Source organism: Mizuhopecten yessoensis, unplaced genomic scaffold (genome assembly GCF_002113885.1).
Source record: "Mizuhopecten yessoensis strain PY_sf001 unplaced genomic scaffold, ASM211388v2 scaffold2383, whole genome shotgun sequence".
Taxonomy (NCBI): domain Eukaryota; kingdom Metazoa; phylum Mollusca; class Bivalvia; order Pectinida; family Pectinidae; genus Mizuhopecten; species Mizuhopecten yessoensis.
The window spans coordinates 996,984-1,017,165 of record NW_018404519.1 but is presented as its reverse complement, the minus strand read 5'-3'; the positions used below and the strand labels follow the sequence as shown (position 1 = coordinate 1,017,165).

The window sequence follows — 20,182 nt, the reverse complement described above, 5'->3', positions numbered from 1 at the left end:
AGTAACCCTCTATAGCCTCCTTCTGTCCAACCCCCTCCCTTGTAAGGATGTTATAGAGGGAGGGAGGGGACAGAGTAACCCTCTATAACCTCCCTCTGTCCAACCCTCTCCCATGTTAGGGTGTTATAGAGGGAGAGAGGGGACAGAGTAACCCTCTATAGCCTCCTTCTGTCCAACCCCCTCCCTTGTAAGGATGTTATAGAGGGAGGGAGGGGACAGAGTAACCCTCTATAACCTCCCTCTGTCCAACCCTCTCCCATGTTAGGGTGTTATAGAGGGAGAGAGGGGACAGAGTAACCCTCTATAGCCTCCTTCTGTCCAACCCCCTCCCTTGTAAGGATGTTATAGAGGGAGGGAGGGGACAGAGTAACCCTCTATAACCTCCCTCTGTCCAACCCTCTCCCATGTTAGGGTGTTATAGAGGGAGAGAGGGGACAGAGTAACCCTCTATAACCTCCCTCTGTCCCCTCCCTCCCTTGTTAGAGTGTTAGAGAGGGAGGGAGGAAACAGCAGGGTGTCAGGAAGGAAGATAAGAGTGGTAAGGGTCTATTAGAGGAAGGAGATATTGTAGAGGTACTGAGGGGAGAAAGGGCAGTTGTAGGATGCTCTCTAGGGGGAGGGAGAACATGAGAGAAGGACCTGATAAGGGAGAGAGTATGAGAGTCGCGTGGTGTCAGATGTACTGGAAACCATTTGTCTTTGTTAGCTACAGTATTAGATATTGACAGTGACTGGATCGCACTGAACATCATTAACACCAGGTTATAGTGCTGCTATTTTCTGTATTCCATTCTCAAATGATTACTGAAATCTTAAACACAATTGTTGTCAAATCTTATCTCAGCCAACTGGTTTTTTTTTGTTTTTCATCAATTTTATGGGAAATTGGATATTTTTTCAATTACTGGGTCAATATTTTAAAGATCAGTACACATAGTTCAGTGGTGATTTGTGAATCTAATCCTTGTAAAGTTTCATGTCATATATCATTACTTATTGTAAATCGCTTTATCCTTTAAACTGTATACAATGCCAGTGAAAATCAATCGGAAGCAATACTATAAGGAAAGAAACAATTTGGTAGTCTTCTATTCGTTTGGAATATCGAAGACTTTTGGGACATGAATAGTCACACATTAAATCACTCAACTTGCTTCTCCGTGAAATATTGAGCCATTGGATTGGATATAAAAAATGCAAACTGTGTAGCAGGTGTTCAGATGATGGTAATCATGTTGCTGGTAATCGGATACGATCAATTCTTTTTAAAGTATGATGTCCCTTAAATTTAATTCAATACAATATCATCACATTTTTCCTATTTCCTATTTTTCCATTAATTTCAACAAAAGTTTTCGAGGTTTTATGAATTTTTTAAAGGTTAGAATGATTCCATTCCTATGTCTTAATGTGAACCCAATTTAATGTGTAACCAGTTTATATGATGCACAACAAGGGACAATAACTGGATTTGTTTAAAAAAAAACTCACCATGCTAAACTGATGTACAACAGGGGAGAGAGCTCTGATGATGTAGGAATACATGCCACCTCATTACACTGATGTACACAGGGGAGAGATCTCTGGTGGTGTAGGAATACATGCCACCTCATTACACTGATGTACAACAGGGGAGATATCTCTGGTGGTGTAGGAATAAATGCCACCTCATTACACTGATGTACACAGGGGAAAGAACTCTGATCCTTAGTAATAAAAGTCACCACATCACACTGGTGTACAACAGGGGAGACAACTATGATACTTAGTAATACAAGTCGCCATATCACAATGATGTGCAACAGGGGAGACAACTCTGATCCTTAGTAATAAAAGTAACCACATCACACTGATGTACAACAGGGGAGACAACTCTGATCCTTAGTAATAAAAGTAACCACATCACACTGGTGTACAACAGGGGAGACAACTCTGATCCTTAGTAATCAAAGTCACCATATCACACTGGTGTACAACAGGGGAGAGAGCTCTGATGATGTAGGAATACATGCCACCTCATTACACTGATGTACAACAGGGGAGACAACTATGATACTTAGTAATACAAGTCGCCATATCACAATGATGTGCAACAGGGGAGACAACTCTGATCCTTAGTAATAAAAGTAACCACATCACACTGATGTACAACAGGGGAGACAACTCTGATCCTTAGTAATAAAAGTAACCACATCACACTGGTGTACAACAGGGGAGACAACTCTGATCCTTAGTAATCAAAGTCACCATATCACACTGGTGTACAACAGGGGAGAGAGCTCTGATGATGTAGGAATACATGCCACCTCATTACACTGATGTACAACAGGGGAGACAACTATGATACTTAGTAATACAAGTCGCCATATCACAATGATGTGCAACAGGGGAGACAACTCTGATCCTTAGTAATAAAAGTAACCACATCACACTGATGTACAACAGGGGAGACAACTCTGATCCTTAGTAATAAAAGTAACCACATCACACTGGTGTACAACAGGGGAGACAACTCTGATCCTTAGTAATCAAAGTCACCATATCACACTGGTGTACAACAGGGGAGAGAGCCCTGATGATGTAGGAATACATGCCACCTCATTACACTGATGTACAACAGGGGATAGATCTCTGGTGGTGTAGGAATACATGCCACCTCATTACACTGATGTACACAGGGGAAAGAACTCTGAAGATGTATGAATAAATGCCACCTCATTACACTGATGTACAACAGGGGAGACAACTCTGATCCTTAGTAATCAAAGTCACCATATCACACTGGTGTACAACATGGGAGACAACTCTTATCCTAAGTAATAAAAGTCACCACATCACACTGGTGTACAACATGGGAGACAACTCTTATCCTAAGTAATAAAAGTCACCACATCACACTGATGGGGGGGGGGGGGACTCTGATGGTGTAGTAATACATGTCATCACATCACAATGGTGTACAACAGGGTAGACACCTATGATACTGTAAGGTTTAAAAAAATCAATGTTTGGCTGATGTTCAACATGAGAAACAACATCTGCTAATGTAGTAATTATTCACTTTACATTGGTGTTACAGTGGAGAGAACTCTGATATTGTAGGAATAAGTCACCTTACAAATGTGTACAACAGGGGAGAGAACTTTGATATTGTAGAATAAGTCATCTTACTAATCATGATACTTATGTAGTGTAGTTGTATTTGCTTTGAAGGGTCCATATTTTACACTTAGGCCTTAGACTGCTTTCTGATGTGATTCATGGGCAATATGAATGCTCACTGCATTGCAATGTTTATGAATGGTGTCTGAAAGCAGTTTAATGCTTACACAGTATTTACATTTTCATGTCTCTCTGTTTTAAAAAAAAAAAAAGGAAATGTCTAATGTGCAATTCAGAATGGAATGATGAGGTGTACTTCAATAGCATTGATGTTGCTTTATGGAAGGATCATGCAATAACCAGAGTGGCTTTATTTGCATTTTGTAAAAAAGACCTGATCATGCCAGTCTGATGATTTCTTGCTTCTTATCTCACATTTCCATATGGCCAAATGTTAACATCTACGAAACATCTAATTTATTTTAAGACAAGGTCAATCGTGATATTCGTGTAAAATCGTTCACTCCTCAGTAACAACGAGCAAAAGCTTTAGGTTCATTGGTTTATTACATTCCAGTAGATAAACCTAAAATACAATATATTAGTATAAAAATATATGAGTCAAGACTAAGTACAAAACTAACGTTTACAATAAATGTGAAACGGTGTCTATCTACACTATTTAGTTCTACTTTCGCTTTATAAGCTTCGACGTTATTAAACAGATATAGTATCATATTATCTTATATTATATTGCACTGTGCTATAATGTACATTTACATATTACTATTACAATGATAAGCTTACCAGAGGCCTGGAAAGGTCCGTCCTGTTCTGACGGCAGCACAGTGCAGAGTGAGGTGGGAAGGTTACGGGTGCGTGCGTAAAGGTCAGGAAAAAAAATCGGGGCAAAATCCAAAAAGGTTTCAGGTAAATGTCAGATTTCCTGCTGTAATTTAATTATTTATACACAAAACAATTTTGTTCACTATGGTACTTACCGAATGTTTAAGGGTTTTTACATGCAATTTTAAGTCTGTTATAGTGAAAGCTGGCTACATCATCAGTGAAAAATTGTATGAATTATTGGTCTGTACTCAGTCAAGAGAGAGAACACTGAGTTCTTCAAATCATAGAAAACTCAGAATCCAGCTGGCTTGCTGGCAAGTGAATCTCAATCTCACATGATTGATAGAGGAGAGGATAGGGAATTGCATCCTGATATGAAACAAGTTACTTGAGAAATTTCTACACATAACACAAGATGAACTGGCCAGGTATAAAATATTGACCATTGCATCACTAAACGTAAAAAGAGAGCCAAAAAGCTTCAGCATTTATTCACGGCCTTTGATAATAATGTGTGATTGCTCTACCTTAAACCCCCGAGGAACGTCTACAAGACATATGCCAGGATAGTGATGGGACACAATCCGTGCTATATGAGGCACTAGTAACAGTTGGATATCCATCAGTCTGACCATCGTCCCGATAGACGCGCATAATTACAGGGACCGTCCCTCCAGAGGGGCATGAGGAATGGCTGCCGTGTTACCGTAGTAACCTACACGTCATTTATACTTACACATCTGGGACTTTGATGTCCACTAGTAATTATCCATTCTATCAAAAAGCCATATTCCAAGATTTATACAGAATCAGTGACAATCAATTGATGTAAGGTTACTTGCCCACTTTTATGGGAAGTTTGCTAAACCACTCCTCTTTAACAGATTTTGAGTTATACTAACCTTAGCTATTCCAATATATGGTGTTTCTAACTCAACTGGCAGTAAGTGCCAGTGATTTTTGCCAATAATTGGCACTGAGTTGAAGATCTGTTGTCCTGCTTTCCACCAGTCCTGTCTACCTCAACCTTTTTAGCTCACCTGGTCCAAAGGGCCAAGTGGGCTTATGTCATGGTGCTGCTTCCGGCCAGCGTCAACTTTTTACTTTAAACATCTTCTTCTGAATAACCAAGAGGCCCAGGCTGATGATATTTGGCCAGTAGCATGCTGGGATGAAGGGCTACCAAGTTTGTTCAATTGAATGACCTTTGCCCATTTTCAAGGTCACAGGGGTCAAATATGTTAAAATCTTTAAACAACATCTTCTAAATAACCAGAATGCCCAGGAGGATGATATTTGGCCAACAACATGCTAGGATGAAGCACTTCCATGTTTGTTCAAATGAATGACCTTCGCCAATTTTTAAGGTCACAGGGGGGGTCAAATATGTTTAAACTTTTAATTTCTTCTAAATAACCAAGAGGTCTAGGGTGATGAAATTTGGCCAGTTGCATGCGGGGATGAAGGGCTATTAAGTTTTACCAAGGTTGTTCAAATGAATGACCTTCATCCATATTCAAGGTCACAGGGGTCAATTTTCTTAAAAATCCTTAAACAATTTCTGTATAAAAAGGTCCACGGTGATGATATTTGGCCAGAAGGATGTTGGCATGAAGGGCTACCGAGTTTGTTTAAATGAATTACCTTCACTCATATTCAAGGTCACAGGGGTCAATTGTCTTAAAAACCTTTAAACAACTTCTTTTGTATAACCAAAAGGTCCAGGGTGATGATATTTTTGCCAGAAGGATGTTGGCATGAAGAGCTATGAAGTTTGTTCAAATGAATGACCTTTGCCCATATTCAAGGTCACAGGGGTCAAACATGTTGAGAAATCTTTCAGCAACTTCTTCTGAATAACTAAAGCATACAGGGTGATTGCTTGTTGATGTGAATGACCTTGGCACATTGAGGTCACATCTGGTCCGTAGTGCATAAATCTTTAAAAGTCATCTTCTCAATCAACAAAAGGTATAAGTGGTGATATTTGGCAAGTTGCATTCTGGGAGGAAGAGCTATGAACTTTGTTCAACTTAATGTCCATGTTTGACTTTCAAGGTCAAATGTGTTATGATTTGAAGTCAAGACATTGATATTTTGCCTGTAGCTTTATTGTAGTCCACTTTTAAGGTTACAATTGTGAGATTAATACCAGGTGAGCAATGCAGGCCCTTTGGGCCTCTTGTTCTATAAATGACTTTTTCTAAAGAAACAAGGCCTTGGATCATGATTGTTGCTAGGTGGTTTGCTGGGGTGAAGGGGTCTTATATGAATCTTGTAAATTACCTTGAACCACTGACGCTATCACAAGGGTAAAATAATATTCAATTGATTTCTCATTATGATTCACAAGTTATAATAATAAGCTGGTGGTAGCTTGCTGTGATAAAGCCTGTTGAACTTCAAAGGTGTTTGGACAAATGATTGAATTCAATATGACCATTATAGTTTCTTGATTAGCTGTAACTGTGTCTTGCCAGCACAGTTAAATAGCATGTGAGTGACAGAAACCTCTTGTTAAAGGAATATTTTGCAGCAGAACAAAGATTCAGGATCACTCTTTAGCACATACTGTTCATAAGATTATATCATTACTTTCTGCCTAATACTCATATCCTGTTGGTCTTGTTTTAACTTAAATAACCCCAAACAAAACAGCAAAAAAACACCGACCTATGGCCAGTAACCTGGTGACTGCCCCACGTAGGCCTCGAACCCGCAACCCAGTGGTGGAGGGCTAGTGGTATTAGAATGTCAGATGCCTTAACCACCGGGGTCCCTACAAGCATTTAGAGTAATACTTTTAGGTCACCAGAGACAAGGTATCAGTTTACATTATTATATGATTTTATGATAACATGTTTGCTGAAAATTGCCAGCTATAAATATGTTATTTGTAAGTCACTCCCCAACATCATTTTGTCAAGGAAACCCCCATCAAAGAGGCATATCTGGATTATTCACCTTTATTCGTGAAACTGTTCTTATGCTCAAACCAACTTTCTTATGGCCAAAAGGTCAAGTGTACATTTTTTAAATGATATTCAGCTTTAAGTCTCTCTAAATTTCTTCCAAATCATTGAGAAAAAGTGATTTTTTATCAATTTTTAAACTGAACAAGAAATTAGGCTGGAGTTCAGAATCTGAGTTCGAGCATGAGAATAGTTTCATGAATACGGGCCCAGGACTGACCAGACATGGTATGAAAGTATGTCACTGTAACCTGTATACTAAAACAGGTGCACAGCTCAGTAAATAAAGAAATCATTAATGGTGGGGGACTATCGATTACTTTGCAATGCTTTGCCTTAGTAAGTCTTTAGCTTACAGTTCTGGTTTATATAGGAGCGAGGGGTATTAATTTGCCTTTGGCTTACTGTTCTAGTTGTCACATCTGAACATCATTAATAGCAATTGTATAACAACTCAGGTGACCGTTAAGGCCAATGGGCCTCTTAATTGTTAAAAATTGTCTTTATAGAATGAAAATTGAAATTTGAAGTCTTTGTATAAAATCTGCTACATTGATGAAAATTTATGAATTACCCTCTAATACTTAAATACATTCACTTGCTCAGATATCATTGTCATCAGTCACGGGCTATCTGAAGATGTAGTAGAGCAAGAGAGGGAAGGTGATAATTAAGTTCTATAACGATCGACACAACATATATAGTCACACACTTTTTCACCCTTTCATATTATTCCTCTCATGGAATCATGTATCATTCAATGTTAATCATTAATATCAATATTTCATGATAGAAAACTGCATATCATCATGCACACATGCTCATACTGTTTCTCCACACAAAACAAAATTTACCTAAAATTCATCAAGGACCATATAAATTGAGAAAAAGATTCAACATCAAACAGGGTAAAGCCTGGTGACATCTGCCAGCCTCATTGTGCTATAGTGATCTTTACTGTCAGGGAAAAGCCTGGTGACATCTCCCAGCATCATTGTGTTATAGTGATCTTTACTGTCAGGGTAATAAATATTGGAACAATAGGAATTCAACTCATGTTCAAGCCAAAATCCATTGTAATTTTTTTCAGTTGTCTTCTTATTTACCCAGGGGTGCCTTCTGTTTTTTGGAGCGATGGCTGATGATACATTGTTTATGTCAACGTAACAGAAGCCTACTCGCCGGTAGATATTAGTATTGGTGTTAGGTAGTAGCTGAAACTCCAGGACTTTCCAGCTGTTTTATCACAACTTAACCCTGAATACTGTTTTTTAAAGCCATTGGCAATGCTGTCAACAAACGGTTGCCATGACGCTAGGAAAGAATCAGTATATTAAACACATCTTGAGGGAAATAAGTTTACGCTTTGGTATGTGCCTGGTATTGAACCTTAAGTGAAGACAGACAGGTTGTTTTGGACAGTTAAATCACCCCTGACTTGAATTCTAGCTAAAAGTTACAGAGACAAACAGACTGATAGGCATACCCTTGTCACATATGTCACACTGGTGTCCCCGGGTCACTTGTTGTCTTACCATCCACACTCATTTATATTCTTTAGCATGTGATGTCTAAAAAAGACAACATTTCCAGTTTAAATGGCATTTCTACATCTCTCCTCAAGTAATAAGAAATCTTTAATGTGTTAATGTTATATTCAGAATAACTTTGATGAATAAATCTGAATTCCAAATGCTCTGGGTAATTAGTATTGATGAGGAAACTCTATTGCTGAAATCTATTTAGAGACACTTATTATAGAAACGTAACGAAAATAAGGCTACTGCGAAAAGTAAAACATGATAGGCCAGCTCAATTCGTTAAGCCAAGATGTATGCCGGGTAGCCTGCAGGTGTAACATTGATGCCAAGCGACCAAAGCCCCCCCCCCCCCCCCCCAACCTGACTGATCAGCCTTTGGCATGCCTCATGAACAAAACCCAGCAGACCTTGCATGACCTCGCACGGCAATACGTCACTTAATCTATTTGTATATTAAAATTATTACATTTTCCCCCATTTCCAGTCAATATTACACGAATCACAGATTATTTTCAGAATTGTTTACAGTTATTATCAATTAGGATTGGAAACCTACTGATTAACTTATTTCAGCAAAATTTGAAAGATAACATTTTAAAATGTTGCTTGAACATGTTCTCGACCCTGGTACATTTTCAGAATTTTACCTAATACATTAGCATGCTAAGACTTCTCTACCACTGGTACAATTTTAGACTCTATCTGTTCTGGTACAATTTAAGACTTTCTCTTCCCTAGTACATAATTTAAGACTTTTCTGTCCAGGTACAAATAAGACTTTCTCTACCGCAGGTACATTTTAAGACTTTCTCAACTGCTGGTACAATTTGAGACTTTTATCTGCTCTGGTATAATTAAGACTTCCTCTACCCTGGTACAATTAAGACTTTCTCTGCTCTGATGCAGTGTCAGACTTTCTCTGCCCTGGTACAAAATTAAACACTTTTCTGTCCTGGTACAATTTAAGACTTTTCTGTTCTGGTTCAATTGTAGACTTTCTCTACCCTGGTACAATTTAAGACTTTTCTGCTCTGGTACAATTTAAGACTTTCTTTTCATTCTCTGGTACAATTTAATACTTTCTCTACCCCTGGTACGTCTTTAACTTCAGAACTACATACGCATATGTACCAATTTGAATGCATTAGAAAACGTCATAGTGTGAGTTTATGGATTACCTTGGACATTTGTAGAGCGTATAGAGCAGCGAGGTTTGATCTAGTTTAATTCTTATAAGATTGATGTGTGTATTTACCGGGTAGTGGTTGCTGTAATTGAGATAGATGCTTGCTCCGGGACCTCATCACCATGGGACCCGCAACAGGACCCCACTTCTACAATCCATTACAGCTTTAATTGGATTTGTATGAGTTACTAGTTCTTTTGAAAATAAAAATGCCATACATATTTCTGGAATAATTTGATATTTCCATATCCAATATAACTATCATTAACAAGGGTGAGATAAATTGGTGATTTATCATTGCAGGGATAAGGAACCAATCGCAAGCTCCGTTAGGCCATCTTAGCTATTTTAATTTTTGAAAAATCAAATTGAAATTATAGGTTCATTATCAGTTTTCATACCCCAGCATACAGATACTTATTTTCTTTAATTTAGAAATTAATGAAAGTATATACTGTACCGGAATATTTTAAGATAGTTTATTTCCTATAAATCAGGTATACGACTAGAATGAAGCTGCCTGAGATCCGCGGCACTAATTATAAGTTGATTTTTTTCACACAACAAACCCCAGCTTGTGCTAGTCCTGATTGGGCCCGGTTGTGGGTTACAATGAATACCTATACAGCCGCCAGGAGACTTCCAATACAATGGACTTATGTTGTACAAGTTGTTCTATAAACGATAACTGTATCCTTTTGTGTTGTTTTATTGAAAATTAAGTCTTGGGAATAAGTTAAATAAGCTAAATGGAAATTTCCTCTCATAGAAGGCCACCGTAATCCTATGTACAATAAAATCTGCCTCACTTACTAGGAACAAAATCATGCAGGTGTGATTCCTAAACCCTGCCGATTCCAGGTGCTATATATCATACTGTACCAGATAAATGTGGGAATTTATCTGGTGACTCGGCCATGTTGACTCTGACAAAGTGACGAGGGACTCTATTGACTCGGCCATGTATACTGTGACAAAGGCCAGGGCCATAGTACCAAACTGTGGCTGTCTGTACACCAGAGCTGCGCTAATGAAGTCCCCAGACATTTACAAACATAACAATGCGGGAAGTGATACTAATTGCCATCTATTTTTATGGCAATTTTGTTACCTCCCGCATCATGAGGTTGTGTAAAGACTTTGATTGGTGTGTCGCTGACGTCACCACGGTAACACAAATAGAAATGTGACATTGGACACAGCCTTGATATCTTCAAAACATGATTCAACAATATTTGTTTTACCAAAATTCCTGATTGATCAGTCTGAAATAAAACGTTGTATTTGTATGATGTTTAGAAGTTGTCCCTGTGTGATACCTATGGTGTAGAATGTGTTATAGTGGGTCCATGCTATACCTTCCCAAAGGCACGCATAATGAGGATTAATAATTTACCAGTGTTGGCGTCACTGCTGGAGTGGGGGAGGGAATTGTGTGGGGGTGGGTATTACCAGGGGCAGCTATTATGGTAGATAGAATTCTAAATAAGGTTAAGTCACTCTTCTATCCCAGGACTCCAACGACAGCAAACATTGTCCAGCGGTATCGACAGGCCAATTGGTGGGCAAGGCAGGTCACTTTTACATATTTTGGGGGGCAAACATAAAACACCATCATAGTTGTTTTAATTCATTATCAATAATAGAGTGAAGAATTACAGCCATGGTTAAAATATCAATAACTTTGATGATGCAGCCACATATAAAGGGCCTTAGTTGTTACTGAAATAGAATTTATAAACTTACAAATGTTATATACTCAGAGTATAATAGACAGGCATATTAAACTACATAATATGTGTGCCTTATTATAAAGATAATCTTGATAATTTGACGTTATAACACTGTCCACTTTCTCCTAGTTTTACTTTGTCAACTTTTGGGGAATTAGAGAAATAGAAATAGCCATGTGGTATCCCATTACATGATCGTAAGAGGTCACTAATATGCCTCTGCAAAATCAAGGGACACTTGAGTGACCTTAATTCATCTGCTGTCAACATTATAATACATGATCTCAGCACCTCTATCTGTTCTATCTGACCTACTCTTTTCTGTGTGGGGGGCCATGGTGGCCGAGTGATTAAGGTGTCTCCGTGGTGCGGAGTCTGCTGTCCGTCCGTCCGTCCGGTGTCAATATTTTACTTGAAACAACTTCTTCTCAATAACCAAAAGGCCCAGGATACTGATACTGGGTCTGTTGCATGCTAGGATGAAGGACTACCAATTTTGTTCAAATGAATGAACTTGACTTATATTCAATGTCAAAGGGGTCAAATATGTTAAAAACCTGTAATACAACTTCTTCTGAATAACCAAAATGCCTAGGATGTTGATGATATTTGGCCAGTAGCATGCTGGAATAAAGGACTACTGAGTTTGTCCAAATGAAAAAGATTTTTAACAACTTCTGAATAACCAAGAGGTATAAGGTGATGATATTTTGCCAGTAACATGCTCAGATGAAGGGCTTACAAGTTTGTTCAAATAAATGACCTTGACTTATTTATATTCAAGGTCACAAGTGTTGAATATGTTAAAAACCTTTAAAAGAACTTCTTTTGAATAACCAAGAGGCCTAGGGTGATGATATTTGGCTAGTAGCTTGCTAGGATGAAGGACTACAAAGTTTGTTCAAATTAATGACCTTCATCTTTTTTCAAGGTCACAGGGGCCAAATATGTTTTTAACCTTTAAACAACTTCTTCTGAATAACCTAGAGGCCTAGAATAATGCCAGTAACATGTTGGGATGAAGGACTACCAAGTTTGTTCAAAGGAATGACATTGACATAAATTCAAGGTCACAGGGGTCAAATTTGTTAAAAACCTTTAAAAAACTTCTTTTTAATAAGCAAAAGGCCAAGGGTGATGATATTTAGCCATTAACATGCTGGGATGAAGGACTACCAAGTGAATGACCTTCACCCATATTCAAGGTCACAGTGGTCAATATATGTTTAAATCTTTAAATGATATGTTCTGTATAACCAAAAGGTCTAGGGTAATGATATTTTGCCAGAAGCATGCTCAGGGTTGAAAGACTATAAACTCTGTTCAACCTTATTTCCTTGTTCGACATTCAAGGTCACAGGCGTCATATGTTTAAATCTTTTAATAGGTTCTTATGAATCAAACACTGATATTCTGCCTGTAGCTGTATTTTAGTCAAATTTTAAGATTACAAGTGTGAGATTAATACCAAGTGAGCAATTCAGGCCCATTGGGCATCTTGTTTTTAAAGTTGTCCTTTTATCAATTGTGATCTTAATAAGGACTTATGTGGCTCCTGGTCATCAGTGGACAGTGTCACCTTGTGTATATTTTGTTTGGTTTGTTTGTATTTTTACATCCTATAAACAGCTACATGGTCATTTAACCCATTCATCCCTATGTAACTTTAGTAAACTGTACCATTCATTGATCTGGATGAGTCCATTATGGTCCTCAGTGGTGAAAGGGTTAAGGACAATAAGCCAGGTTTTGGAGGAAAACTGTAGTAACCGAAGAAAAAACACCAATCAGTGGCTAGTACCTGCATGGAGACTGCCCAATGTAGGCCTCGAACCCACAACCAAGTGGTGTAAAGCTAGTGATCGTAGACAGTCAGATGTCTTAGCCACTCAGACATCGTGCCCCCCCCCCCCCCCCCCCCCCCCCCCCCCCCCCCNTATACTTCACATACACTCGATAACTATTACTGTTATATGACTTAAAAACTTACTGCTACCTGATTGAAAGAGGCCATCTTAGCCGATCTTGGTATAATCTTGTATCAAACTTGGAACACCTAGCACTGGGGGTAGAGTATACGTACCTGGTAAACATATTTTCTCCACCCCATAGAAGTGTTTAATGACTAACTCGTCTCGACAGAGTGTCTCTATCTGATCTTATACATAAAAGTGTCATATAACAAAGAAATGTTTAACCTCTGTTGAAGTCAATAATGATACAATTATTTTCAACTTTCAAAATATTGTATAACTCAAGATCTCGGCCTTTATTGTTTGGAAATATAACTTTCTTCAGGTTGTTAAATCATTGTGTCAACATTAAAGATGTTAATAATAGTCAAATATACCAGTATAAAATATACCAGTATAAAATATACCAGTATATTTTGCAGTATAAAATATACCAGTATAAAATATACCAGTATAAAATATACCAGTATATTTTGCAGTATAAAATATACCAGTATAAAATATACCAGTATAAAATATACCAGTATATTTTGCAGTATAAAATATACCAGTATAAAATATACCAGTATAAAATATACCAGTATATTTTGCAGTATAAAATATACCAGTATAAAATATACCAGTATAAAATATACCAGTATATTTTGCAGTATAAAATATACCAGTATAAAATATACCAGTATAAAATATACCAGTATATTTTGCAGTATAAAATATACCAGTATAAAATATACCAGTATAAAATATACCAGTATATTTTGCAGTATAAAATATACCTGTATAAAATAAATACAGTAAGCTTACTTATATTAGCGCACTAAAATTTCAGCAGAAAGCAGGGGGTATTACTTACTACCACATTCTTAAATTAGCGAAATCGCAGTACATGTACCTAAATTCATGATTTAGCACATGTCATTTTCTGAAATAGACAATAACGATTATGCATGTACTGGGTGTATCGGAGCAAAGCCTACGGAACTGGGGGAGGCAAAGTAAATTGGGCAAGTACCTTAGACCAAAACGTAAAATACTATTATGATTTTCATATGGTTATTTGTTTGAGTGGTTTTACGTCCACTTCACCACCAAATAGTTGGGTTTTCTTGCAGACAGTTCTGTATGGAAAGCTTGTGCACATTTATATGGTCTAATTTTAGCGATGGACATGAATAAGCAGGTGAGATGTAGTTCGAAAGCTGCTAAAGTTAGAACTCCGCTAACATTGGTACACGTACAGTATTATACATATAGACAAGACAACAGGTTTAATGATGAAACAACATTGTTTCATTTGCAGTTCAGCATTTGATGGTGAGAAAGTAAAGCTTACAGAAAAAAGTAAGAAAAGTTCATCGAGCCCCATTCATCTGCCAGAAAGTCTAACTGCCAAAAGGATCACAAGGTCAAGGTCAAAATCTCCGAAGGTTACGAGGAGTTCAGTGTCATTTTCATCAGATAGCTCCCGAAGTCCAAGTCCAAGGTAGGCTTTTTTTATAATAACCTAGTCAATGTGTGTTATATGTATGTCATATTTTACCGTCTTTCCACACCACAGGACTGACATCAAAAACCTTAAATAAGTTCTCGAGTTAAAGTGTGATGTATAGTCATACCGAAATAAATTTATGACTTCATACTCATGAGGCTGTGCTATATTTGTATGACAAGGATTTAGGTTGCAGGATTATTTTTTGCATGCGTCAGTCCTGTTGAGTTATATTAATAGAACAGCTATATATGGGACAGCTTGAATCTCTGTATAGATATGAAGCTATGAAGATGTACTATTCTGTAGGTATATCGATGTGCCTTCTGCCCTTATAATAAACACCATTATATTTAAACTCTTGTTTAATATCAATAAAAGTAGGTCAGTATCTAATAATGGTTTATTTATATTGAGTGCTCAACATTTAATGGAAAAGATTTTAATAGAACAAAACAAAAATGTACCATATCTTGGCTGTAATACTCAAAGTATGAAGAACTTGAACTTGACAGGTACCAATATGTGTGACACACTTTTCACATGTCTTGATGATAAATAAGGTCAGGGTGACCTAATTGACCTATAAATGTTACACACTTGTTCTGATGTACTGATGAAAGCTTGTTCACCATGACCTAGTTAACATGTAAATGTGACACCTGATATAAACCTGAGACAGATCTACAACTTCATTAATGTCAGGGCAGTAATCTAGGTTGTGAAGCACTAAGATTTATTGGGTAATGCTGAGTATTCACTCGGTGTAATGTGTGACTGTCAACAAACAACTGTATATAGGTCGTTGATGGCAGAGTTCACTCGGTGAAATGTGTGACTGTCTACAAACAACTGTTTATAGGTCGTTTTTGGCAGAGTTCACTCGTTGTAATGTGTGACTGTCTACCAACAACTGTATATAGGTCGTTGTTGGCAGAGTTCGCTCGGTGTAATGTGTGACTGTCTACAAGCAACTGTATATAGGTCGTTGATGGCAGAATTCACTCGGTGTAATGTGTGACTGTCAACGAACAACTGTATATAGGTCGTTGATGGCAGAGTTCACTCGGTGTAATGTGTGACTGTCTACAAACAACTGTATATAGGCCGTTGATTGCAGAGTTCACTCGGTGTAATGTGTGACTGTCTACAAACAACTGTATATAGGCTGTTGATTGCAGAGTTCACTCGTTGTAATGTGTGACTGTCTACAAACAACTGTATATAGGTCGTTGATTGCAGAGTTCACTCGGTGTAATGTGTGCCTGTCTACAAACAACTGTATATAGGCTGTTGATTGCAGAGTTCACTCGGTGTAATGTGTGACTATCTACAAACAACTGTATATAGGTCGTTGTTTGCAGAGTTCACTCGGTGTAATGTGTGACTATCTACAAACAACTGTATATAGGTCGTTGTTTGCAGAGTTCACTCGGTGTAATGTGTGACTATCTACAAACAACTGTATATAGGTCGTTGTTTGCAGAGTTCACTCGGTGTAATGTGTGACTATCTACAAACAACTGTATATAGGTCGTTGTTTGCAGAGTTCACTCGGTGTAATGTGTGACTGTCAACAAACAACTGTATATAGGCTGTTGATTGCAGAGTTCACTCGGTGTAATGTGTGACTGTCTACAAATACTATCCTACATTTCAGTCATCTCACCACCCTCAACCATTTAATTTTACTTCAAATTATCTTCAGAAAGACAGAGATTTACTCAACCTAAATATAAACTATTTATCTATTTATTCTTTCCTGAACCAACAGCATCAACTGCTTACATCAGGTACCTTGTATGACATAGAATGTATTTTTCTGGCTTAGTCTCCTCTTTACCAGTCACTGTGATAGGCAGTTGTATGTAGGTGGTGTATTAATGGGTCGCATGCAAATATTGATACTTCTTTGTAATGCTAGGATAGTTAGAGGACCATTCGTGGTTCTTTTTATAGCCCTTCCCTTATTAATCTTTTTCCATCTACACATAATTCACCACATCTTCCATGTTATGACGTTTTTCGTTGGTTAATAACTACACGTATTATAGGATGATTCATCCAATGCTCTCCCAAAAACCTCCCTCGCAAACGTTAACAAGCAAGCTGCAGAGCTGGTCTCCTTTATCAAACTAGGGTACATGCATTTCATTTTGTATGTATTCGAAGATTTGCTAGCAAGCAAAACAGTATCTATGTAACCTAGAGCAACATTAAACCTGTCAATCTCACTGTCAGAATGTTCAGCAAAATATACCGCAAAGGAGACTTGAAGTAATGTTGATAAATCTGTCAAATGCTGGTTTCATGTGTTGACCAGTGATGTCAATAGATTGACTGAAATAAACATCTGGTATAAAGCATGAAGGTATTGTTGATCGTCTGTCGACCTAATGGCAACTGAAAATGAGAAATCCTTACAAAATGTATCCAGGTTAAAAAGAGAGAAAAAAGGACAACTAACTACCCCAAAAGGTCAGAAATGATAAAAAACATGGATACCTTGCTTATTGTATAGTCATGCAGGTAGACACGAAAAAGACTTAATTTATAACATTTTACTAAGTAGAATAGATATAATCAACATATGTTTGTACATTATGGTGGAAATATAACTTGGGATTCAAAAATTTGGTAAATAATAAGCTCAGGCTTAAGTGGCCTTCGTTAATTATTATTCCAAACATTTTCTCACCCTCGTTATATATTCCACCATGATACAGGCACATATGTTGATTATTTCTTAACAAGTCTGGTCTCATTAGCCTTTGTTTTATTGTAAGGCACACACTTGATATTCAGTTAACCTTTCTATTAAGTAGACATCCTTGACTTTTGCTTTTAACACAGTGAGCATGTATTAAAAGTGATATTTTACTTTCAGGAAGAAAACGCTGAAAACGAACGGCCACAACACAGCCACGCAACATAAACATAACCACAGCTCATCTTCATCCAGGTTAGCTCTCGGTCATCGTAAAGATGACTGTGTCACAAAAATGTCTGTTGTTGTGATGCTTTGTTTACATAGTAACAAATTACAGTAGTATGTTTCCATGGTAAAGTGGTCTACTGTCATGGTATTAAAGATGTCTGTTGAAATGGAAAAGCTGTCTGGTGTCATGGTAATTAAAAATGCATGTTAGTACGGAAAGATAGAAAATATGTGTCTGTTGTTATGGTAATGAAGTCTGTTGTCGTGGTAATGATGTATGTTGTCATTGTAATGATGTATGTTATCATGGTAATGAAGTATGTTGTCATGGTAATGATGTATGTTGTCATGGTAATGATGTCTGTTGCCATGGTAATGATGTATGTTGTCATGGTAATGATGTATGTTGTCATGATTATGCTGTCTTTTATCATGGTAATGAAGTATGTTGTCATGGCAATGATGTATGTTGTCATGGTAATGATGTCTGTTGTCATGGTAATGATGTATGTTGTCATGATTATGCTATCTTTTATCATGGTAATGATGTATGCTGTCAATGAAATGATGTATGTTGTCATGGAAATGATGTATGTTGTCATGGAAATGATGTATATTGTCATGGCAATGATGTATGTTGTCATGGTAATGATGTATGTTGTCATGGAAATGATGTATGTTGTCATTGTTATGAAGTCTGTTGGCATGGTAATGATGTATGTTGTCATTGAAAATATATTTCTTATATATATATATGTTATGGTGAAGATACATCAGTAATGACCAAGTTTCCGCTTAACCACATTACATTGAGTCATATAGATACTTTTTAAAAGTTCTCATCTGTATTTTCAAAAGAACTTGCTATCTTATGGATATGAACCCTCCAGAAAGGAAGCATTAATAATGATGTGTGTTGTTTTACAGGTCACCAGACCCTGTCCACAAGCCATTAATGATGACGTGTGTTGTTTAACAGGTAACCAGACCCTGTCAACAAGCCATTAATGATGACGTGTTGTTTTACAGGTCCCCAGACCCTGTCCACAAGCCATTAATGATGACCTGTGGTGTTTTACAGGTCCCCAGACCCTGTCCACAAGCCATTAATGATGTTGTGTGTTGTTTTACAGGTCCCCATACCCTGTCCAGAAGCCATTAATGATGACGTGTTGTTTTACAGGGCACCAGACCCTGTCCACAAGCCATTAATGATGACGAGTGTTGTTTTACAGGTCACCAGACCCTGTCCACAAGCCATTAATGATGTTGTGTGTTGTTTTACAGGTCCCCAGACCCTGTCCAGAAGCCATTAATGATGACGTGTTGTTTTACAGGTCACCAGACCCTGTCCACAAGCCATTAATGATGACGTGTGTTGTTTTACAGGTCCCCAGACCCTGTCCACAAGCGCCTTAGTCGGTCACTGAGTTACTCCCCCACTGTAGGTCCGAAGACCAAGGAGTCAGTGCCGTCACCAAAACTCCCGTACAAGTCTCCCTCCCCGGTCACTCGCCACTCCCGGCCCTCAAGGTCAAGGTCACAAAGCCGCCGGCACAAGTCATCTTCTTGGTCAAGGTCAAGGTCCAGGTCAAAGTCAAGTTCAAGGTCACGATCAAGGACACACTCCAGAAATAGAAAAAGGTAGGATATTTCTTCATCAGTGCCTGTGGAATGTGTTGGTATGATGGTGATCTTAAGTGTCTGATACATGTACTTAAGATGTCTTAGTTAGGCTTTGAAAATATAACTTACAGTTATTGAAAATTCCATTTGAGAGAAGTAATGGTAGAGATGTGTGATCTTTTTACCTGGAATCTGACAGTTGAATCTGTTTAACATGAAATCTGTTTGTTGAATCCTGGAATCTAACTGTTGAATCTGTTTAACATGAAATCTGTTTATTGAATCCTGGAATCTGACTGTTGAATCTGTTTAACATGAAATCTGTTTATTGAATCCTGGAATCTGACAGTTGAATCTGTTTAACATGAAATCTGTTTGTTGAGTCCTGGAATCTGACTGTTCAATATGTTTAACATGAAATCTGTTTGTTGAATATGATCAACCTGGAATCTGACTGTTATAAAACTTATTCTACATATCTACGTGCTTATATTTCTGCCCATTGAATTTAAAAAGTTTCAGTCAAAATAAAGCAATGCTGTTTTGTTTTCTTTAACTATTGTACTGAATAATTCAGATGATACCCTAAATTTCAGTCTCTGGTTTTCTATTGCATAAATGGTGGATGTGCTAATCTGTTAATATTTGATGCTATTCTAAAGTGAAGTATGTACGGTATGATTGTATAGTTAAATATACATTTGTTGCTATTCTAAAGTGAAGTATGTACGGTATGATTGTATAGTTAAATATACATTTGTTGCTATTCTAAA

At 37.6% G+C, this 20,182-nt stretch overlaps 1 protein-coding gene across 6 annotated transcripts in view; it reads left to right on the top strand.

Moving 5' to 3' along the window:
* Positions 1-20,182, top strand: part of LOC110445852 (serine/arginine repetitive matrix protein 2-like) — a 213,613-nt gene that overhangs the window by 183,839 nt on the left and 9,592 nt on the right. For 5 of the 6 annotated variants that reach the window (XM_021490675.1, XM_021490677.1, XM_021490672.1 and 2 more), the window contains 3 exons: positions 14,657-14,839; positions 17,733-17,807; positions 19,173-19,427. In XM_021490675.1, coding sequence (XP_021346350.1) covers positions 14,657-14,839; positions 17,733-17,807; positions 19,173-19,427 — 513 coding nt within the window. The remainder of the gene's footprint in view (positions 1-14,656; positions 14,840-17,732; positions 17,808-19,172; positions 19,428-20,182) is intronic. The other variant, XM_021490678.1, reaches the window with a different exon arrangement.